Source organism: Ranitomeya imitator, chromosome 4 (genome assembly GCF_032444005.1).
Source record: "Ranitomeya imitator isolate aRanImi1 chromosome 4, aRanImi1.pri, whole genome shotgun sequence".
In the NCBI taxonomy this organism is placed as follows: domain Eukaryota; kingdom Metazoa; phylum Chordata; class Amphibia; order Anura; family Dendrobatidae; genus Ranitomeya; species Ranitomeya imitator.
In genome coordinates, this window is record NC_091285.1 from 133,575,275 (window position 1) to 133,600,045 (window position 24,771).

Consider the following 24,771-nt stretch of genomic DNA (forward strand, 5'->3'; position numbering starts at 1 on the left):
TTACCTATATAACCTCTTGTGATCAATCTCATTGATTCAACCGTTTACTTACTTTTTGGCCACCCGCTATATCCAAAAACTATAGTACATAATCAGTAGTGTAGCATCCTCTTCTCTTGGCCAGGGAGTAGAGCTGTTACAAAGTCAGTCTATTGCTTGTTCTCTCCATCTAGACAACTAGATTTACACGGTCACCGTGTAATACTTACGTTTTCCTCCAGGTGGCACAGCAGTAAAATTGAAGGATTTTCTCCAGGTTTATCTTTAAACTGACAGCTGGGGTCACAAGCTGGGGGGACACCTGATCTGCTTTTTGCCAAAGGACCATCTTAGCACGTTGTAATTGTCCAATGGTAAAAGCCCATTAATAATTCTTGTGGGGATTGTCTCTATCAAGTGGGGTGGGCAGTTACATATTTGACGAAGGAAAAGTGAGAGACCAAAAGTCACATTAGTGCATAAGAAATTCAGCAATTGGACAGCTCCCAAAGCTGATGTTATGCACCCGCCCGTGTCACCACCACAGCTGTGCAACAAATGGTGAAGAACCACAATGCAATGTTACCAAAAACAGTTACCTGCACTCCAAGTTCAGCTAAACTTTCACCCGTTTTTAGCAGAATAAATAAATCTTATTAGTGAGTGTTGAATTAATAATTATGCAGTACTGTATTATTTGGTACATCTGTACTTGATGACACTGAATGGCAATGTTCTTCCTCATTAGATGAGCTACACAGAGCGAATCACAGGCCGGTATCTGAGAGATTGTGCAGAATACAGGAATGGTTTGTGCTTCCCTCAAACATGGCGGATATATTGTAGCAAACCCTCAGTTATAAGTAGTTCTAGGCTTGTACAGTGTCTCAGCTCCTGGGACTAAGGCCACATGTTCAGTATTAGGTCAGTATTTTACCTCAGTATCTGGCCAATCAGAGGAAAAGTATAATAGAAACACGTCACCACTTCTGTATTTATCACCCACTCCTGGTTTCGGCTTACAAATCCTGAGGTAAAAACCTCACCAAATACTGAATGTGTGAACGTGGCCTAAACGAGAATGTTTCCATACACTGCAGAAATATTCTAATCTGGAATAATATAAAGTATATTAGAAAGTTTCCCAGCTATTCATTGACAATGTCTACCATGTTTGACAACCCCTTCATTCAATGCTAGCACTCTGTACAATGGCCGTGACATCCGCATTCTGTACCTCTACTTCTTCTGACTGCATTAGGAGGTTGCATGGCGGCTTAACAGCTTTGGGTCGACTTGCAAACCAGTATGCAATTACTGCAGCAAAGGCACCTAATCCGACCAATGTGGCAGCTGGCACGCTTCGGAAAAACTGGCTGAAGTCGTCAAACTCTGGTAGCCTCAAACTCCGCAAAATTTCCTGTGCCTGCATCTTATCAAGTATTGAAATGGCAAACTCTGCAGAATAAAAGAGAAGAGATCATAAATGTTTGCACCGGACAAACAACAACACTAGCACAAAAGGATCTAGCCAGTAGAGATGAACTTTTCCTCTTAAAGGGGCTGTAAACAAGTTATTACATCTGTCACAAGGATTACGTCACATATAGTCCTTTCATCCCAGAGATCCCTGGCATCTTTTATCAGGGGCCAACTGTTAGTATAGTTATATCACAAACTTACATAAAATGCTGGCAATATACAGTCTGATCTATATGGATGTCTGCCCATTCAAGAAGGATGGGGTGCAGTTTATCTCTTACCGTCAGGAAACGAAGGTGGAGAAACGTGACAGCACCAGAGCCCACCACTCAGCAGGCGTGGAGACAGAAATATACAGCTACAGATGCTTCAGGTAAGTTGTCTATTCTTCTGTAATTTGATTAATTAGGGGATTACATTTGAGTCATGATATTGGATGCCCTGGAGAGCTGTCACACAGACAGCTCTCCAGCGACCAACGATGCCAGTAACCAGGGTAAACATCGGGTTACTAAGCGCAGGGCCGCGCTTAGTAACCCGATGTTTACCCTGGTTACCAGCTGGGCTTACACAGGGCAGAGAAGCAGAGCGCCGAGGGACAGACAGCGGAAGGTAAGTATGAAGTGTTTGTTTTTTTTTACTTTTAGGATGGTAACCAGGGTAAACATTGGGTTACTAAGCGCGGCCCTGCGCTTAGTAACCCGATGTTTACCCTGGTTACCAGCAAAGACATCGCTGAATCGGTGTCACACATGCCGATTCAGCGATGTCAGCGGGAGAGCCAGCGACCAAATAAAGTTCTGGCCTTCTAGCCCCGACCAACGACATCACAGCAGGATTCTGATCGCTGCTGCGTGTCAAACTGAACGATATCGCTAGCCAGGACGCTGCAACGCCACGGATCGCTAGCGATATCATTTAGTGTGAAGGTACCTTTAAGGTACCTTCACACTGAGCAACTTTAGAACGACAACGATAGTGATCCGTGGCGTTGCAGCATCCTGGATAGCGATATCGTTGTGTTTGACACGCAGCAGCGATCAGGATCCTGCTGTGACATCGTTGGTCGGAGCAGAAAGGCCAGAACTTTATTTCGTCGCTGGATCACCCGCTGACATTGCTGAATCGGCGTGTGTGACGCCGATCCAGCGATGTGTTCACTTGTAACCAGGGTAAACATCAGGTTACTAAGCGCAGGGCCGCGCTTAGTAACCCAATATTTACCCTGGTTACCGTTGTAAATGTAAAAAAAAAAAAAACATTACATACTTACATTCCGGTGTCTGTCGCGTCCCCCGGCGTCAGCTTCCCTGCACTGTGTCAGCGCCGGCCCAGCCGTAAAGCAGAGCACAGCGGTGACATCACCGCTCTGCTTTACGGCCGGCGCTTACACAGTGCAGGAAAGCTGACGCTGGGGGACGCGACAGACACCGGAATGTAAGTATGTAATGTTTTGGTTTTTTTTACATTTACAATGGTAACCAGGCCCTGCGCTTAGTAACCCGATGTTTACCCTGGTTACCCGGGGACTTCGGCATCGTTGGTTGCTGGAGAGCTGTCTGTGTGACAGCTCTCCAGCGACCACACAACGACTAAACAGCGACGCTGCAGCGATCGGCATCGTTGTCTATATCGCTGCAGCGTCGCTTAATGTGACGGTACCTTTACGCCCAACTTAAAATTGATTTAGAATAAAATTAAAGAATGGCTTTAAGAGTAAATTCACCCACCATTCATCTTCTGACTTCCCATATATACATGTGAGAAAACTACATTTGTGAATTTCATAATTCTAGAACCCTTACTTATTAAATGCATTTAATGTTTTCAGAATTTAAAAACTAAATATACAGTAGGAGTAGGATGTTATGAGATCCACATTTACCTGCTACTAGTTTCGATAAGCTACAATGAGATGTTCTTTGCTATTGGCATCTCCTATTATTTTCCCATAAAATAGTTTTGATAAATTTCCCTTAATATACTTAACATTGGCCTATCAAATTAGGGGTTGGTTGCTTCGTGTGACTTTTTAAAACATCACTCTTTTTTATTATAGCACTGGAATGGTACTACTAATCTAAAGTCCCCGGCTCTAGTCTTTTGGTTACCAGCTGCTGTCTTCATCTCTTCCCTGTGCTCTTCCAACTGCAACGTCTGACTGAGCGGAAGTCAGAGATAACAGTGGCAATCTCTCAATGTTCATGAGAACTTCCTACTGGCTTTCATAAACTTACATTACCTGCTCAGAAATTTGCAGGTCACAAACTGCTGAAGACCAACAGGATCGGTGATGGGAACAGCTGAAGACAGCGGATAGTAGGTATAATACTGGGGGAAGGGGACTTAGATTAGCGCCACCGCTCCACCACTGCACTACAATAACGCTAGAGTGGTGCTTTAAATGGTCCCAAATGACATACAAGAGACTTTATGGAGCTTGCTGCTTTAGAACCCAGTAAACACAATAAGATAATAATGCACTTTACTAATGGTTTTGGTTTACACTAAAAACAAGACGAACACCAGCTAAAAGCAGCGTCTGCCATGTAGCAGTGATGGTATGTGGGTGCTGCTGTACATGGAAAACCTCAGCTTACCTCAGATCTGTATCACCCATTATTATTTTCAATAGGTCACTTACTGTTTGATATGACCAGTTGGGTACCATTAATGCTATTAATGTCAGCAGACAATGAGATAATACTGCTTTATCATGCACTTTACTGTTGGATGACCTATTATAAATTGATCTTTCACGCTATTCATTGAGAGCATTGTGCACTTCATCAGGATTTGTGGTCTATATTTTTGTACTTTCATACTGTGTATTGAGTGCACTATTGCTGTTTTACCTTTACAACTAATTATTCTCTTTATTATGAAACTTACTAGTATTTAATTATAATTCCATCTACATTACTTATTAATTTGCCAGTCATCTACTGTCTGATTCATGTATTTTATATGTAGAACCTTGCCTGCTAGAAATTATAAACTATTACTTCCCAGTTTAGCTTAACCCGCGTAATATATTAGCAAATAAATAAATGAGATCAATGTGTGCACAGAAAAGGTATATTCTGATCTTCCCAGGTATCTATTCCTATAGAGAGTTGACAAATACAAATTCACTGAATGTTCATGGAGTTGATGAGTTCTGTCATATTCAGGTTATTCTCTCTTCTTTGGAAAGACTACTGGAAAGGAGCCATTACAAGGAGATTTTGTCTAGATATTTATGGTATATTTATGTATAAAACATACTGCTTAAACAACTATTAACTAATACGTTACTAGACATGAGATGAAAATTTGCAATTTGGTGTCTGATTTTAAAAATATACTGTCTGCAGTCTGTAGGCTAAGGGTATGCTTCCACGGGGAGTATTGCTTGAGTTTTTGCTGCAGATTGGATGCTGCGTACAGCCACAGCGTCTAATCCACAGTATCTAGATGTTACAGCATAGTGGAGGGATTTTATGAAATCCCGTCTCCACTATGTGTGCAGGGCCACATCCGGCCATGCGGCGCATCTTTCCAGACTGCAGCATGTCTATTTATCTTGCAGAGACGCTCTGTCTCCGCAAGATAAATAACACAGTCTATGAATACAATATGGTGATTCTGCATGTGTTCAATTAACTGGCATTTAACACGCGCGTCATTGATCACGCCCATTGGCGCGTCTGTGGCCGGCATTCATAGATTTTGATTTTTGCAGAAATGTCCAATCTATCAAAATATAAAATAAATGAATCTGATTGTTAAACGGCGTAGTGAGAAAAAAAAATCAAAAAGCAAGAATTACGTTTTTTTGGTCACTGCAACATAGTAATAAAATGCAGTAAGACGCAATCACAGCATAGTATCTATCCTAAAATGGTATCAGTAAAAATGTCAGCTCTGAGCGCAAAAAAATAACCTCTCAGCAATAGCATTATCACTTTGCATTAGGCTTTATTCACATGTAGGAATTATTTTGTGTACAAGAGAATCAAGCCGATTATTCTGATCAGATTCTGATCAGAGTTTGATCGGAGTGCGGTACAAGTGTCATCTATAATTTTCTCATAATTGGAGAAATTAGAAAAAAAACTATTTCTGCACGTTCTCCATACCACACTCGAATAACATCATAGTGTGGTCTGATTTTTTTCACAGACCCATTGACTTGCATTACAAATTTTGATCCGCTCATCGGATCAAAATCGGACATGTCTCTGATATTTGCCACGGACCACTCGGTATGAGGAAAAAGTAGGACATGTGAATGGTCCCATAGAACATCCTAGGAATGAGTGCAATCTATGGAAACAATGTAGTGCACTCGGATGTGTGAATGAGGCCTTAACAGTGAATATTCCACAGAGACAAGATCCTACTGAGCATATGTCGGAATCGACAACCAACACATGCTCAGCAGAGAAGGGACTAGCCAAACGACGGAAACAGTCATCACTGATGATTCTTCGTCTCAGGGTAACTTCAGCAGTAACTGCAACGTCTGCCCCCTAATGACAACTCTTTTGAGTATCTCAGCATGCACTGCCATTCTGAAATTAAGCATCAAACAGTAAGTAGTAAAAAAAATAAAGCAGTTAGATTACATAGTGAGGAAATAAAGACATTTAAATTAAAGCATATTAGAAATAAAGATTAGATTATGTCATTAAATATCTAAACATTTAGAATTAATTTAAATGTTAGTTTTGGATCACCCCTTTACATAAAATGCAAATGCAGCTATTTTATTGAAAAAGAGCATGATCACCAACTAGATGTCTTCTCACCAGCATGGCTGAACTTTCCTCACTGTATTGGGCCCTACGACTGGTATGATGTCATTTGCACGAACATATTCAGCAGATGTATGCAATGTGTGTATCTGGACATACAGTGGGTATGTAAAGTATTCAGACACCTTTAAATTTTTCACTCTTTGTTTCATTGCAGCCTTTTGGTAAATTTAAAAAAGTTCATTTTTTTTCTGATTAATGTACACTCTGCACCCTATCTTGACTGAACAAAACAGAAATGTAGAAATTTTTGCATATTTATTAAAAAAGAAAAACTGAAATATTGCATGGTCATAGGTATTCAGACCCTATATTCAGACACTCATATTTAAGTCACATGCTGTCCATTTCCTTGTGATCCTCCTTGAGATGGTTTACTCCTTCATTGGAGGCCAGCTGTGTTTAATTAAACTGATAGGACTTGATTTGGAAAGGAACACACGTGTCTATATAAGATCTCACAGCTCACAGTGCATGTCAGACCAAATGAGAATCATGAGGTCAAAGCAACTGGCCAAGGAGCTCAGAGACAGAATTGCGGCAAGGTACAGATCTGGCCAAGGTTACAACAGAATTTCTGCAGTACTCAAGGTTCTTAAGAGCACAGTGGCCTCCATAATCCTTAAATGGAAGAAGTTTGGGACCACTAGAAGTCTTCCTAGACCTGGCCATCCAGCCAAACTGAGCAATCGTGGGAGAAGAGCCTTGGTGAGAGAGATAAAGAAGAACCCCAAGATCACTGTGGCTGAGCTCCAGAGATGCAGTAGGGAGATGGGAGAAAGTTCCACAAAGTCAACTATCACTGCAGCCCTCTACCAGTCGGGCCTTTATGGCAGAGTGGCCTGACAGAAGCCTCTCCTCAGTACAAGACATATGAAAGCCCCCATAGAGTTTGCTAAAAAACACTAGAAGGACTCCCATACTATGAGAAATAAGATTCTCTGCTCTGATGAGACGAAGATAGACCTTTTTGGTGATACTTCTAAGCGGTATGTGTGGAGAAAATCAGGTACTGCTTGTCACCTGCCCAATACAATCCCAACAGTGAAACATGGTGGTGGCAGCATCATGCTATGGGGGAGTTTTTCAGCTGCAGGGACAGGATGACTGGTTGCCATTGAAGGAAACATGAATGCGGCCAAGTACAGAGATATCCTGGATGAAAACCTCTTCCAGAGTGCTCTGGACCTCAGACTTGGCCGAAGTTCACCTTCCAACAAGACAATGACCCTAAGAACATGGGTAAAATAACAAAGGAGTGGCTTCAGAACAACTCTGTGACCATTCTTGACTGGCCCAGCCAAAGGCCTGACCTACACCCAACAGAGTATCTTTGGAGAGACCTGAAAATGGTTGTCCACCAACGCTCACCATCCATCCTGATGGAATTGGAGAGGATCTGCAAGGAAGAATGGCAGAGAATCCTCAAATAAAGGTGTGAAAAATTTGTATCATTCCCAAGAAGACTCATGGCTGTACTAGCTCAAAAGGGTGCTTCTACTCATTACTGAGCAAAGGGTCTGAATACTTATGACCAGGTGATATTTCAGTTTTACTTTTTTAATAAATTTGCAAAAAATTCTACATTTCTGTTTTCTTCAGTCAATATGGGGTGCACATGGTGCAATGGTGTTACATTAATGAGAAAAAAAAATGAACTTTTTTGAATTTTCCAAATGGCTGCAATGAAACAAAGAGTAAAAAATGTAAAGGGGTCTGAATACTTTCCGCACCCACTGTATGTATAAAGGTACCGTCACACTAAGCGACGCTGCAGCGATACCGACAACGATCCGGATCGCTGCAGCGTCGCTGTTTGGTCGCTGGAGAGCTGTCACACAGACAGCTCTCCAGCGACCAACGATCCCGAGGTCCCCGGTAACCAGGGTAAACATCGGGTTACTAAGCGCAGGGCCGCGCTTAGTAACCCGATGTTTACCCTGGTTACCATCGTTAAAGTAAAAAAAACAACCGCTACATACTTACCTACCGCTGTCTGTCCTCGGCGCTCTGCTTCTCTGGTCTGGCTGTGAGCGCCGGGCAGCCGGAAAGCAGAGCGGTGACGTCACCGCTCTGCTTTCCGGCCGCTGTGCTCAGTTACCCGATGTTTACCCTGGTTACCAGCGAAGACATCGCTGAATCGGTGTCACACATGCCGATTCAGCGATGTCTACGGGGAGTCCAGCGACGAAATAAAGTTCTGGACTTTCTTCCCCGACAAGCGACAGCACAGCAGGGGCCTGATCGCTGCTGCCTGTCACACTGGACGATATCGCTAGCGAGGACGCTGCAACGTCACGGATCGTTAGCGATATCGTCTAGTGTGACGGTACCTTTAGTCCTTTACTGACAAAAAGTATACACCATGCTTCAGAACCAAAAAAAGCAGTTGTTTGCTAAATATATGGGCATTGGGCAATAATACTTCATCCTGGCTCAGTGCTTAGCACTGTTACTTTACACTGCTACGACTCAGTATAAACATCATATTCAGCATGAAGTCTCTTTCTGGTATTATTTCAGGTGACTGCTCATTTTCCCTACAGAATAGCATTGTGCTAAATGTAACACTGAACTCTGCTATATGCACAGACATGCCTCCATCAAACCTAATTGGATAATATTACTGGGCCGGACAAACATGTTTCATTATAGCTCACATCGAATTTAGCATATTTGTTTCTGATACTACTTTCTTACACCTAAATCTTCTCACACGGCACTGAAAATGCAGAAGCTGTAGGCCGGGCCCAGAGGACCTAGTTACTACAGAGATGAGCCAGCTCTGGGAAAATGTGCCTGCTTACGTAAGGATGAGTCCCAATGACTGAAAAGAACAGCATGAGGACAACTAATAGGCTGCCTTCACACAAGCCTCTTGTTTCATTTGTTTCTGGACAGAAAGGCTTTTATAAATGCAAAAGTCTTTACATTCTTTTTTGAGAGGGAATTTGTGACTTTTTTTACTTTATAATCTATTTCAATAAGTGCATTTTTTTAGTTGCTTTTTAACATTGTTGGTCATGCGATTCTAAGATTTCCCTTTGAATTTCATGATTTGTACTTTCAAAAACTCAACTGAAAAAAGCGAGTTGCATCAAAGGCCACATTCACACAGTATTCAGTATTTGGTCCGTATTTTACTGTACCTCAGTATTTGTAAGAAAAAACCAGGAGTGGGTGATAAATACAGAAGTGGTGCAGATGTTTCTATTATACTTTTCCTCTGCTTGTTCCGCTCCTGGTTTTGGCTTATACATACTGATGTAAAATACTGACCAAATACTGAATGTGTGAACGTGGCCTTCACACGTTCGTGCTTCCAGTGCTTATTGTATCCATTTTTTTCAAGGATACTACACATACCCATTGTAACCTACGGTGCTATGGACATGTCCGATTTTTCTGGCAGCACAGATGTCAAGGGCCAATATAAGTCTACGAGTCTGTCAAAAACATGTACAGCACACAGATGTGTGTCATCCGTGCGCCGTCATTGTTATTTCTTTCTTTATTCATACCAGAAAAACACTGATGACACTTATGGTAAAAACACACACACGGATGTCACACTGATGAAACAATGATGGAAAACACTGATGACACCAACATTGGTTTTAGGCAAATTGGGGATTTGGTGATTTTTTTACATCAGTAACTGTAAGCCAAAATCAGGAGTGGAACAGTCAAAGGAAAATTATAATAGAAAAATGCGCACCACTTCTGTATTTATCACCCACTCCTGGTTTTGGCTTCCAAATACTGATGTAGAATACTAACCAAATACTGAACGTATGAAAGTGGCCTTACACGTTCGTGTTTTATACGAAAGTGTGAAGGAAGCCTAAGACAGGTTTTTAATATTTTCATAATAATCTGGCTGCAACCTTTTTGGCCACTAAAATGCAAAAAAAAAATGTCACTTAAAACAGTGAAGGCAAGCTTACTCATACTCACAGGATCACAAATTTATAGCTCAAAAACAATATTGGAAGGCACTGTAAGGATGTGGACGAAGACAAGTACAGATGGAGCTTAACTGAGTAACTGCAAGCAAACAATGCCATCTGCTGGTCAGGCGAACGTTAAAGTAAAGAATGAATTATAGTAGTAGGAACCCAAGAGTGGAAGTGCATGTTCCTGGGGAAGAGATTGAAGATGATGTCAGATCAGGGAACATCTGTATCACAGTTATTAATTAGAAAGTCCTGGCTAACCAAGAAGGGCGGATTTGGTGCCAAAACCTGTACCAGGCAAGTCCTATGGCTGTGAAGTGGGCTCACAGCCACCATTGCCAAAGAAGGGTCCAAGAGCGGTCATATACCAGAGAAGGCTCAAGCTGTGAGAAAGAACTATGGCCAGCGGCAGTAGAAGAACCGTAACCTGTGCTAGTAGACCATTAGCAGAACCAGTAGAAGACCGTATGCAGCGACAGTAGAATACCGTAAGCAGCGCCATTAGAAGCATAAGCAGCAACAGTAGAAGACCGTGACCAGATCCAAACCAGGCTCCAGCTGTAGCAGAGGACTATTCCTATGTGCCGTTACTTCCAGCGTAGACGTACAGTACAGGGTGTTGGCTGCGGTAATGCTTCAGGGAACAGAGTCGGCTAGTGCGACCAGCACACTGTATATTTAGTGACTGGCATATCGAAGACTTGCTAGCCTGTGACCCGCTGTAGGGCCAGTTAACGATCAGAGGAGCTTACAGGGACTATAATGAGGATGGGCCTACCACTGGGAGTGATGTCAATTATGCTGAGACATAAAGGCATTAATAGTGGTTTAACTGCTAGATAACAAGAGCATTAAGAATAGTGTTTCTAATAGAACGTTGCATAGGTATTGTCTCTAGCAGCATCGCTGTGTTCTAATTGTGTCATAACATACTGTATTGACCTTGCTACTGTTACTCATAATATAGTGATAGTATAGTGCTTACTTGTATATGTGTCTCCTCATTGTCTGAGCTGCTGCTACCAAGTAACCTGCTTACAGCATCATACTGCCATAGTCTCACTTCCAATGTTGTGTTTCAGACTAAGCACAGCTCATTCATTTAATATAGTTACATACTGAAATGTTTAACTGGTAGTAGTCATTTCCAGTGACTCTTCTGGAAGGACGTTTCAGTATCTACAGTATATTAGATTGTAGTTATTGAAGGAGCAGAAATGAGCGTTAATGCATTTCAGTGATGACGCTAGAACTGTTCTTTACACTGCCAGTGCTTTACCATAGGACTAACTGCAATTTTCTAGATCCTTGGTGAGTATTTTGTTAATGATAACCATTCATTTAAAGTGTACCTATAGCTATGGAAATAAGCTGCTGACTTCAGTGTAATGTTCGGCCATTAGATGCATTAGCAAATTACTTATTTAGGGTACGTTCACATTTGCGGTTTGCGCCGCAGCGTCGCCGCCGCAACAAAACGCATGCGTCGTGCGGGCCTATCTTTAACATTGGCGCCGCATGGGGCCGCATGTGCATGCGTTGTGTTGCGTTGTGTTGCATTTAACGCCGCATGCGGCGTTAGGGCGCACCTGTCTGGGCGCGGCAAACGCAACATGTTGCATTTTTCTGGCGGCGCCGACCTTTTAAAAAACGCATGCGTCGTGTTTGCGTCGTGTTTGCATCGTCGATGTGCCTTTTTTCCCATTGACTTGTATTGACAACGCAGACGACGCAAGTACTTGCGTCGTGGTGCGTTGTATGACGCATGCGTTTTCCAATAAAAAATGCAAAACATTGTCTAGACTTTGTCTAGACACAAAAAAACAACCTATATATATAAAGAAACGAGGGGTTTGCCATTGTCTTTCACAAGTCATCACACAAGACAAGACTGAGAGGAGAATCTGCTTTCCAAACTTGTAAGTATATATTTCTCTTTGCACATTTTGTATTCTGTGTTTTATTTCTTGATTTGTCTATATTTTTGCAATGTTTGGTCTGTGCTATTACGGTTATGGGTTGTTATAGAAAAATTGTTTTTCTGGTTCTGATGTTTTTCTGGGTTAATATGATTGCATTTATTGTCTTTTGAATTTTTTTTTTTTTTTTTTTTTTTTTACGTTAGTTTGGGTTTGGTTATGTGTTTTGTTCTTGTGTCATGTGGTTGTTCAATGTATTGATTTTTGCTCATTTTGTCTTGTAAAATTTCTGGTGCATGTTTTTCTAGTTTCTATTGTTGGTGGTAACTGTGTGGCATTTTCTTGGCTCATGTCTTGCTGTGTTTTGGATTCTGCTGTTGGCTTTATTTTTTCTTTCCTTGAGTGTATTTTCTTGCTGGTGGGGGGGCAACATTTATGATGTCTTTGTATTGTATAGTTCCGTGCTGCTATGCCATTATAGTTTCAATTGTACTTTCCCTTTATTTTAAAAAATATCGCTGATGTTTTTACGTCGTTTTCCGTATGGCATATATCTTCCTTCATTGACTGATTGCATTGCGAAGTGTGTAGTATAATTTTTATTTGTTTATATTATTTTTGGTGGTGGCCTTTTTTAAAAATTCCATGTGTTTTCTTTTCTATTTGGCTATGGTTTATCTTTGGATTGCTGTATATTTTTACAGCGGTTGTCCCGTAATGTTTATTGCTTGTTATCTAGAATGGTTTTTATTGCCTTTTGTCTTTCTGTGGTTAGATGTCACAAGATGTTGTTTTTTAGGATCATGTCTTGTTGCAATTGTAAAGTATGGCGTTCATTATTTTGCTCTTTCATTGTACTTTTTGTGCCTGTAATGTTTTTTCCGAAAGTTTTGATATGTACAATTTGGGACATAGGTGTCTATTTTTGCTTTTTGGTTTGGGTCTATTCTTGTATAGTTTCTTCTATTGATTGTCTTCTCTTGCAATGTATGGCGTTGTAGTGTCGCTTTCTTATTTTTGCATTGTCCGATCAGTCAAAAGTCAATTGTGGTTGTTGTAAAAATTTTTGGGCATATTTTATTGTATGTGCCATATTTAGGTTTAGTTTTGATTTTTTTTTTTTTCATTTTTTCATGCCAGAACAAACGTGCTAGAATGGCCACTGTGTCTGAATCGAGCCAATCGGCGCAGGGGAGTGTGGTGAGTAATTATGTCAATTTCCTTACTATTCGCTGTCATTTGTAGTTTTTAAAAGAATTTCTTTATACAATTTTTACAGGCTTCTTCAAGTGAGGGTGAAGGAAGTCAGCGGGAGCAGAGAGGTCAGGGCCAAGGTGTGGCGTCAGGACGGCGAGTGAGTATTTTTTTGTAAACAATTTTTTTTTTTTTTTTGATTAGCATCCTGCTTTCACTAGGGATGTTTAGTAAGCTTACATCCAAACTTTTCAGGGTAGCAAGTATTGGGGGAAGGTAACAAAGGTGAAACTTACAGAACCAAAACATTCTAAAATACAGGTGTAGAAACCATCAATATACATATATCAAATGACAAAGGATAGGGCCAAGGTACATATCATGACAGGTGCTGGTGGTTGTTAATATTTGCATATTTGTAACCTTTTCTGTTTGTAATTTTTCTAGGTTTCACAACGGGACCATGGAGTCATTGATGTGGAGCTCCTCATATCAAGCATCCAGGAGCGTGGCCCGTTGTGGGACAGCCGTGACTCCCGGCACATGGACCAGGTGGTGTTGAGGCGTTTGTGGGTAGAGGTGGCAAAGTCGCTGTGGGAGGGCTTTGACATAGCTCCTGCCAAGGACAAAGCCAACTTTGGTGAGTATTGCTGATACGCCGTGCAGATACGTTGCTATGACCCACCATCTTTCCAGGATAAACACAACCGTGTGTGATGCAATAAACGCCCAAAGTTTTGCATCGCACACGGTTGTTTTATCCATTTCAAATGCTACATATGTAACCTTTTTTTTCTTTTGCATTCACAGTTAAAAGGTTGAGGATCAGATGGCGATCCATCAAGGACCGTTTCAATAAGGGGATACGGGCAGAGGAGGAGCGCTCAAAGAGTGGTGCTGCTGCGGCCAAGTCTGTGCACTATAAATATTCCAAATGTTTACAGTTCTTAAGACCAGTCCTTGGCCGCCGTCAGTAAGTATTTTGTCCACAAAACATATTGCACAGCCCCATTACAGTGCCCAGCCACATAGCCTACTGCACAAACACATAGTACATTGCCCAGCCACGTACATTGTGCATCCACATAGTATATTGGCAGGTAACAATATCGCAGCCACATAGCACACGTTCTAGCCACGTATCCACATAGTATATTTCCCAGGCACATACTGTATTGCCCATCCATGTAGTCAGCGTAACATATTGGCCATCCACGTAAATGTATCCCTATTAAAATGCTATATAGGCCATTAGTTAATTTTTTGGGTTAAGCGTGAGTCCTTGTAGTCCATGACAGGTTAAGTTCTGAGTCAGGGTAGTTCTGATTGCAGGAATAATGATGAAGTCTCGATCACATGATCCTAACATCATGGTCGTTCCTGCAATCAGATCAGTGAAATCACTGTTTTTTTTTTTTGTTATTTTTTATCTTGACATTAAATTTTCAACTATTTTTGCGGCATATAGGCAGCTTCCAGAAAGAGTTTTCGATTACAAAATTTTTGTACCCACAGTGGTATGCGGTCAAAAGGCTTTGGCAGCGGGAATGTTCATGATTGTTATCGTCGGCCCTAATGGTCAGCTGGCGATAACAATCAGAAATTAATTATTGGCCACACAGACTGTGAGACTGAGGATTTGTATTATTGTGTAATGTAATGCTATTTTTATTCCAGGAGTTGGCGTATGGGAGAGGTTACTCAGTGAAGACTAATTTTTCCATTATCTTTTCACAGGACACACAGCAGCACCCTCGAGAGAGCTCGCCCTGCAGAAGCGGTCCTTCATGAATCGCCATCTGATCCATCACAGCCCTCCCACAGCGACAGCAGGCTTGCACCGCCATCTGGAGAACCGGCAGCCGGTACATCAGGTGTTCCCCTGGCCGAGGCCTCTGGCGCACCTTCGTTTGGGTATTCCCGACAGCGCCAGCGGGCCTCGGACAGGCCAACTATGCCCGAATTTTTGCATTTGAGCACGGTTTTCCAGAACTGTTTCAAGGCGTTGAGCGATAACATGGACACTCGTCTGTTCAATATCGACCGGCGCCTTGAAACAATTGAAACCGAGCTCTCAAATCCGGCAAAACATTTTTTTAGTACCATTGCTAAGGGCATGGTGGAACACCTTACGCCGGAACTACAGATTTCAGTGATGCAGGCCTGCAACACTACCTACGTGAGGGATCTCCAGCAGGCTGGGGTCATGCAGTCAGCGACAATGGCAGTAGTGCCGTCGCTGGCAAGCATGACTCCCACTCCTGCTGGAGAGCCACTCCAGCCACCCCACCGTGGTCCACGTGCCGAGCGACGCCACCACAGGCACCATAACATAGTGCCGCCGACTCCTGCTCCTGCCATGCCTTCATCCTCCCGTAGGCGTCATCATGCTGGGGGAGCTGCAACAGGACCCAAAAAAAAGAGGAAACACAGACGGGCACACACAGAGGCTCTGGCTGCTGTTCCAGTGCAGACACCATCTGTCCGTAGGGGCTCGAGTCGCAGTAGGAGCAGCCAGGGCCAAACAAGGCTTGTGTTGCCTCCTCCCTCCCCTACAGAGGTGGCGGTTTCCTCCCCAGTATACCCTGGGGAGGGTTTGGATCTACCATCCAGTCTACTTGACTATGTATCCTCCTCTTCGCCATCATCGTCATCTTCGCCATCATCCTCCCCTTCCTCTCCCCATTCCAAAGAAGACACCTACCATTCCCCACTGGTGGCACAGGTGGAAACCCCCTAAGTTTAATAACCCATTTTTTTTTCTGTTTTCCCCCCCAAAAAAAATTTTTGTTTTAAAAAACACTATTTGTTATTATTTTTGCTATTATTTTCCAGAATTTATCTCGGCAAATCACGCCATGTGCTGTCTACACATATTTTGTGCTTCAAACACCTCATATATGCAATGTCAGACACTATTTTTACAATTTTTAGTTTGCCTTTTTTTGGGTGTCTCTCATTGCTGTATGAGGTGTTCACAAACACTAAAGTGTATGAGGTGTTCACACTTAATGCAGCAGCGAAACAGACAATGATGCAGATCACTGCAGCGTCCGCTGATTGGTCCCTGGAGAGCTGTCACAGACATCTCTCCAGCGAACAACGATGCAGAGGCCCACGTGTAACCAGGGTAAACATCATGTTGATAAGCGCAGGGCCACGCTTCAGATATTTACCCTGGTTTCAATTGGAAAACATCGCTGTTATCGTTGCTTATCAGGTAAAACACAAAGATACAGGTCGATCAGACAAACAAGTATATGTAATGTTATGGTATAAAAATGCTATTTGAATCGGTATAGAATTTAAAAACTTTTTTATTTAATATTTTAAAAACAACAGGTTCAAGTTTTTTATAGGAACATTAAATTTGTGAACTATACTTAGATGCAAAATTTGAAATATACAAAACCAACCTAAACGGAACTTTTATTGCACATTTAACAGAAAATTACTTTTTTTTCATATATTTTTAACTGTCACAGTAGAGGTATTATTGGTGTAGTTACAATCAGAAGACAGCTACACCATTTGATCTTGCCATGACACACGGCCAACATCGGACACAAAATAGGCCGCAAAACGATCACGCATCTGCGCAATTTCCACACTTGTCCTCAGAGGATGATCATGGTAATCGGGCAAGGGGTTGGCTATGGGTTCATCCAGTTCAACATTTATTCTCTCTTTGGCCATAATGAAATTGTGGAGAACCACACAAGCTTTCACCACCTTATCCACTGTTTCAATTTTAAGATTAATGGCCGATCCCAATATCCGCCATTTGGAAACAAGGATGCCAAAGGCACACTCCACAGTCCTTCTGGCCCTGGACAGTCTGTAATTGAAAACCCTTTTTGTATGGTCCAAGCCCCGACTGGAGTAGGGTTTCAATAGGTTGGCAGACATTTGGAATGCCTCATCCCCTACCACAACAAATGGCATCGCAGGGCCTTCGGTGTGGGGAAGAGGTCGTGGCTGTGGGAAATTAAAATTGTTTCCATATAATTTTTGGCCCATATCCGACTCTTTAAATGTGCGCGAGTCATTTGCACGCCCAAATGCACCAATGTCCACTGCGAGAAAACGGCAGTCCGCACCGGCAATTGCCATGAGAACAGTTGAAAAGTATTTTTTATAATTGTAGAAAAGGGATCCACTTTTCGCAGGCTTGGTAATCCGAATGTGCTTTCCATCGACTGCGCCAATACAGTTTGGAAAATTACACACTTGGTTGAATTTCTGTGCGTTGGCCTCCCAGATTTCGCTAGTAGGGACAGGTATATATTCCTCCCGGAGATTATCCCACAAAGCGCGGCATGTCTCTGCAATAATTCCTGAAAGTGTGGAGACTCCAATCCGGAATTGAAAATGAAGTGACCTCAACGTTTCTCCGGTAGCAAGGAAACTGCAAAGAAGATAAAGAAATTTAGAATAAAGCACATTATAATTTATAAAAGTACATTGACCATTACAATTGAAAAAAATTAATAAAATAAAATAAAAAGTAAATACATATCACAGTCATTCAAACAGCAACGTACCGTAGAGTCACCAGCAGCCGTTCCTCTGCGGAAATAGCTCTCCGGAGTTGCGTATCCTGCCTGCTAATGGATCCTTCCACCCGACGCAGAAGATAGCGGAAGCTGTCCTGTGACATCCTGGTATATTCGAAATATTTTTTCCGGTTGTCATTCAGTTCGCCAAACAAGCAATGGTATGCTCCACGACTCTCCCGGACTTCAACTATAGGGTGCATCCAAAAGCGGCAATTAAAGAACTTTAATTGTATGTCAGATAAGACCCTATTTGCATGACTTTCTCCCTAGGATTTTATATACAGATATAGATAGAATAGATATATAGAATAGATACATAAGATAGATACATAGAATATATAGAATAAATAGGATAGATGTCCTGTAGATATTTAATGTCACATGCTTCCTACATATAATAAACTAACACCCTATAGTGCCTTTCATGTGGTAATAAAGAGTGGATAGCCTTATTTAACCTAATAAATAAATAATTAAATTTGAAAAAATGATGCGGGGTCCCTACTATTAGTCTGGGAAAGGGCCATTAACCATGGAGCTTCCCAGGCAATTACTATCAGCCCCCAGCTGTCTAATTAGCCATTACTGGTTATTAAAAATGGGGGACCCAATAAATGACGCGGGGTCCCCTCTAATTTTAATAACCAGCAAGGGCTAAGCAGGCAGCTGCGGGAAGATATTAATAGGTTGAGATCTTGGCCCATTCCCAGCCTAGTAAGACCAGCCCTCAGTTGCCCATAAATGGCTCTTCCCGATTGCACTTGTGCATTGGAAATTGGGGTAATCACTGACATCAAACCCTCGGGTTAGTAATAGAGAGGTGTCTATCAGACAACTCCATTACTAATCCTGTAGTCAAAATAAATGAACACATCCGAAAAAAAAAATCCACAGGGGTCCGCCATAATCCATAATATGGAGGTCCCATGACAATCCCCATCTTCTGCGTCTAATCTATGGAGTCCCATTCAGAGAGCGCAACTCCATAGACTGGAGCAGCAGCCACTGCTGGGTCTCTTGCTATGCAGCGCAAGAACTCGACTGCTGTGACGAGTGGTGACGTCAGTAAGGTTACCGAAGTCTAGCGGCTGTGAACTGCAATAACTTACTGACGTCAACGCACGTCAAGCAGTTGGGTTCTCATGTCACAGAGCGTGAGAACTGGCAGTGGATCCAGCTCCAGTCTTTGGAGTCTTACCCTTACCCTTTGGACCTTTCTGAGTATTTATAAGCAATCAGGAGTGAAACAATCAGAGGAAAAGTATAATAGAAACCCGTCACCAGTTCTGCATTTATCACCCACTCCTGGTTTTGGCTTACAGATACTGACCCAATACTGAATGTGTGAACTTGGTCTTAGGCAAACAAAATTCTCCTATACTTAGCAATGCAGATTGTAGTTTTTAGTCTGTCATGCTACAGTTTGCAGCAAGAAACGAAGTTAACTACATATAACATCTACTTAGCATAGATAAGTGCCAAGGGATCTTTTCCCAATATTCTGCATCAGAGGAAGAGGAAACATGCAATGTAACTGCACCCCTTCTCCAATGAGTACCTGTACAGATGATCAAGGTGCAGATGTAGTGTCTACAGCACCCCTATTACATGTTCCCAAGCAGCTCATGATAAACAGGACACTGGAGCTCAATACAGAACCATGGAGAAGAAGCACACAAGGTAAATATAACATGTGATCACATTGTGACTGTACTACAATAATATGGAGGATTTTGCAAAAAAAATGTAAAATAATCAGGCAATATAAAATTAGCCATAGGAGTGTGAGAAGTGTCACTAGTACCTTCCCACATAGCAGAGAACTGCCTGATACAAATGCCAGTTCATCTGCTGTGTGTAAATTGGATGACTCAGAACAACGCAGCAGATCTGATCTGTGTCATCCACAATGACGCAGCTGCTAAGCTCTGCTCTGTATGATCATTTCTGGGAAAGACACACATCTGGAGAGGAGAACGTTAGAAGTCAGAGCTGAAGGAGCTGGGAGCTTTTACTTGATATTCAGAAACCATCACCGGCGGACTGACTGCTCTTTACTCAGTCATGAATTGTAAAGTAACAGCTCTTTTTGCTTTTGCAGACACATACGATGTAAATAATATCTGGATAGCTGTAGATGTCCACATTAAAATATATCAAGTATAAGAATAGGTTAACCCTAAGCAAATAATGAGGTATATACAGCAAGTCTGTATCAATATATATATAAAAGAGGTGAAATAAATATCGAACAATTCACTAATAGTCTAAGTGAAAATATTTCTAAAGATGTTATTGACATAAAATTATCACCAGATGTTCATAACAACCCATCCAATCCACATAGGCAAAGAAATCACATTATAGATGTCCATAAATTAAGTCATGTGTTATAATGAAAAATGACAAAGGAAAAAACTATTGAACACGCTTACTAAAATTAAATTACCAATAATACTTTGTACAAAAGCCTTTGTTGGTGATGACAGCTTCAAGACAACTCCTTTATGGACAAACTAGCCACATGCATTGCTCAGGTGGGATTTTGGCCCATTCTTCCTCTCAAACACTCTTCATATCATGAAGATTTTGTTTGCTCCTTCCATGAACTCTGATCTTTATTTCCATCCATACATTTTCTATTGAATTCAGGTCAGATTACTGGGACATTCTAGCAGCTTTATTTTCTTTCTCGGAAACCAATTGAAAGTTTCCTTGGCAATGTGTTGGCATAATTCATCTTGCTGAAATGTCCACTATCGTTTCATCTTCAACATCCTGGTAGAGGCACCATGATGTTTCCACCTCCAAACTTCCCAGTTGGTATGGTGTTTTGGGGGTGAAATGCAGAGTCTTTTGCGTGGTGAGCGTGCATACAGGCCATGGAGGTTGAGTGAATTACTTATGGTTTACTTTGAAACAATTATTGCCTACTGATTTGAGGTCTTTCTGTATCTCCCCTTGGGGGTGATCATTGGCTCCTGGACAACTCTGCTGATAATTCTTTTAGTTTCTCAGTCTGAAATCTTGCAGGGAGCACCTAGTCATTTAAGGTTTATGTTGAAATTCTGTTGTTTTCACTTTCAGATTATGGTCCCAACAGTACCGTACTCACTGGAACTTTCAGTAGATTACAAATTCTTCTGTAGCCAATATTATCAGTATATTTTGCAATAATAAAGATGCAAAGATCTTGAGATGGCTCACTGGTTCTACCTATCATGAGATATTTCTTGTGTGGCATGTTGTTCAATTGAACAAACTGGTATTATTTTTTATTAAGTGGCACAATTGCTTTCTAATTGCTGATAGATTTCAGCTGGTGTCATAACTGTCCATGGCTTTTTTGCACATCTTTCTTCTAGTGTTCAATACTTGTTCCATGTACACTGCTCAAAAAAATAAAGGGAACACTAAAATCCCACATCCTAGATATCACTGAATGAAATATCCCAGTTGTAAATCTTTATTCTTTACATAGTGGAATGTGTTTAGAACAATAAAACCTAAAAATGATCAACGTAAATCACAACTAATACCCACGGAGGTCTGGAGTTGTAATGATGCTCAAAATCAAAGTGGAAAGTGAAGTTACAGGCTGATCCAATTTCAGTGGAAATGCCTCAAGACAAAGAAATGATGCTCAGCAGTGTGTGCGGCCTCCATGTGCCTGTATGATCTCCCTACAATGCCTGGGCATGCACCTGATGAGGGGGCAGATGATCTCCTAAGGGATCTCCTCCCAGACCTGGACAAAGCATCCTCCAACTCCTGGACAGTCTGTGGTGCAATGTGACGTCCGTGAATGGTGCGAGACATGATGTCCCAGATGTGTTCAATCGAATTCAGGTCTGGGGAATGGGTGGGCCAGTACATAGCTTCAATGCCTTCATCTTGCAGGAACTGCCACATGAGGTCTGGCATTGTCCTGCATTAGGAGGAACCAAGGGCCATCCGCACCAGCATATGGTCTCAAAAGGGGTCTGAGGATTTCATCTGGGTACCTAATGGCAGTCAGGTTACCTATGGCGAGCACATGAAAGGCCCTCCAAAGAAATGCCACCCCACACCATTACTGACCCACTGCCAAACCGGTTATGCTGAAGGAAGTTGCAGGCAGCAGATTGCTCTCCACGGCATCTCCAGACTCTGTCACGTCTGTCAGATGTGCTCAGTGTGAACCTGCTTTCATCTGTGAAGAGCAAATGCCAAGTGTCCTGCACGGTGTTGGGCTGTGAGCACAACCCCCATCTGTGGACATCGGGCACTCAAACCATCCTCATGGAATTGGTTTCTGTTTGTGCAGACACATGCACATTTTTGGCCTGCTGGAGGTCATTTTGCAGGGCTCTGGCAGTGCTCCTCCTGTTCCTCCTTGCACAAAGGCTGAGGTAGCTGTCCTGCAGCTGGGTTGTTGCCCTCCTACGGCCCCCTCCACATCTCCTGGTGTACTGGCTTGTCTCCTGGTAGCGCCTCCAGCCTCTGAACACTACGCTGAAAGACACAGCAGACCTTCTTGCCACAGCTCGCATTGATGAGCCATCCTGGATGAGCTGCACTACCTGAGCCACTTGTATGGGTTTTAGAGTCCGTCTCATGCTACCATGAGTGTGAAAGCACAACTAACATTCAAAAGTGACCAAAACATCAGCCAGAAAACATTGGTACTGAGATGTGGTCTGTGGTCCCCACCTGCAGAACCACTCCTTTATTGAGTTATTGAATTTGAATCCAGGACCCCAACACTGTTTGGCTAGAGTGGTAACCACTAAGCCACCATGCTGCTCTTGGGTTATAAATATAGATTAACTGGGCGGAGCAGTAAGCTTGAGGCAGGGATAGTCAAACTAGCCAGATCAGTATGAGTATGGACAAAGCCGTTGTATAATCAGTAGATAAAACCAAAATCAGAAGAAAAGTCGGAGCCAAATGCATTAGATCTGTTAAGCGTGGAATCAGACAAGCAGGGGTCAAAGTCGGGAGGCATTACCGGGAATGCGAGGACAGGAACAAGCTTGGTAAGTAACAGAAAAAAATCCCACAAATAGCACCAAATAGCGTCAAAGTAACTAAACAGTAATGGGCAATTCCCAGTAATACGATAGCAGATCAAATAGGGTGAAGTTCTGCCACATTGGCCACAGCAGGGAGTTCATCATTCCTGCAGTTTTGAAGGAAACATACACACCCATTCTTCCTGATTGGCTGATTTGAGCCTTTGCCACCCAGTGATATTGGCCATAACGTCTCCTCCATCACCAGTGTACCTTGTAAGATAAATACAGTTACTACTGGTGTCAGAGGCAGACGTCGCTGGAGTAAGTTCCTGGAGAGTTGTAACTGATAGTATGTGAGTAAGTTGTACTTATTTCAATTTTAAACAAGTATAAAGATATTTTTTCTATATTATGGCAATGCTTTAAGGAGAGTACTTGTAAAATATGATCTAATAGACCCTCAACAATTTAAAAGAGTTCTAAACTTCGTGAAATTTGAGAAACTATGCATGTCTTGTATGTTGTACAGATGTTTCAAAGTGAAAGTTGTACAGAAGGAAGATCAAGACAGCCACTATTGAAAAAACTTATGAAATTTAGGATATTGTTGATGTGTTGTATTGTTTTGGGTGGACTTTATGAATCACTAGATGAATGAAAAAGTTTTTAGATAACTAGCTTAACCCCTTTACCCCCAAGGGTGGTTTGCACGTTAATGACCGGGCCAATTATTACAATTCTGACCACTGTCCCTTTATGAGGTTATAACTCTGGAACGCTTCAACGGATCCCAGTTATTCTGACATTGTTTTCTCGTGACATATTGTACTTCATGACAGTGGTAACATTTCTTTGATATTACCTGCGTTTATTTGTGAAAAAAATGGAAATTTAGCGAAAATTATGAAAATTTTGCAATTTTCCAAATTTGAATTTTTATGCAATTAAATCACAGAGATATGTCACACAAAATACATAATAAGTAACATTTCCCACATTTCTACTTTACATCAGCACAATTTTGGAACCAAAATTTTTTTTTGTTAGGGAGTTATAAGGGTTAAAAGTTGAACAGCAATTTCTCATTTTTACAACACCATTGTTTTTAGGGACCACATCTCATTTGAAGTCATTTTGAGGGGTCTATATGAAAGAAAATACCCAAGTGTGACACTATTCTAAAAACTGCACTCCTCAAGGTGCTCAAAACCATATTCAAGAAGTTTATTAACCCTTCTGGTGCTTCACAGGAATTTTTGGAATGTTTAAATAAAAATGAACATTTAACTTTTTTTCACAAAAAATTTACTTCAGCTCCAATTTGTTTTATTTTACCAAGGGTAACAGGAGAAAATGGACCCCAAAAGTTGTTGTACAATTTGTCCTGAGTACACCGATACCCCACATGTGGGGGTAAACCACTGTTTGGGCGCATGACAGAGCTCGGAAGCGAAGGAGCGCCGTTTGACTTTTCAATGCAAAATTGACTGGAATTGAGATGGGACACCAAGTTGCGTTTGGAGAGCCCCTGATGTGCCTAAACATTGAAACCCCCCACAAGTGACACCATTTTGGAAAGTAGACCCCCTAAGGAACTTATCTAGAGGTGTGGTGAACACTTTGACCCACCAAGTGCTTCACAGAAGTTTATAATGCAGAACCGTAAAAATAAAAAATCATATTTTTTCACAAAAATTATCTTTTCGCCCCCAATGTTTTATTTTCCCACGGGTAAGAGAAGAAATTGGACCCAAAAAGTTGTTGTACAATTTGTCCTGAGTACGCTGATACCCCATATGTGGGGGTAAACCACTGTTTGGGCGCATGACAGAGCTCGGAAGCGAAGGAGCGCCATTTGACTTTTCAATGCAAAATTGACAGGAATT

The 24,771-nt window shown here is 41.8% G+C and overlaps 1 protein-coding gene across 5 annotated transcripts in view; it reads right to left on the reverse strand.

Moving 5' to 3' along the window:
- Nucleotides 1-24,771, reverse strand: part of ACSL6 (acyl-CoA synthetase long chain family member 6) — a 330,780-nt gene that overhangs the window by 110,668 nt on the left and 195,341 nt on the right. For all 5 annotated transcript variants that reach the window (XM_069763930.1, XM_069763931.1, XM_069763933.1 and 2 more), the window contains exon 2: nt 1,217-1,437. In XM_069763930.1, the coding sequence (XP_069620031.1) occupies nt 1,217-1,437 (221 nt within the window). The remainder of the gene's footprint in view (nt 1-1,216; nt 1,438-24,771) is intronic.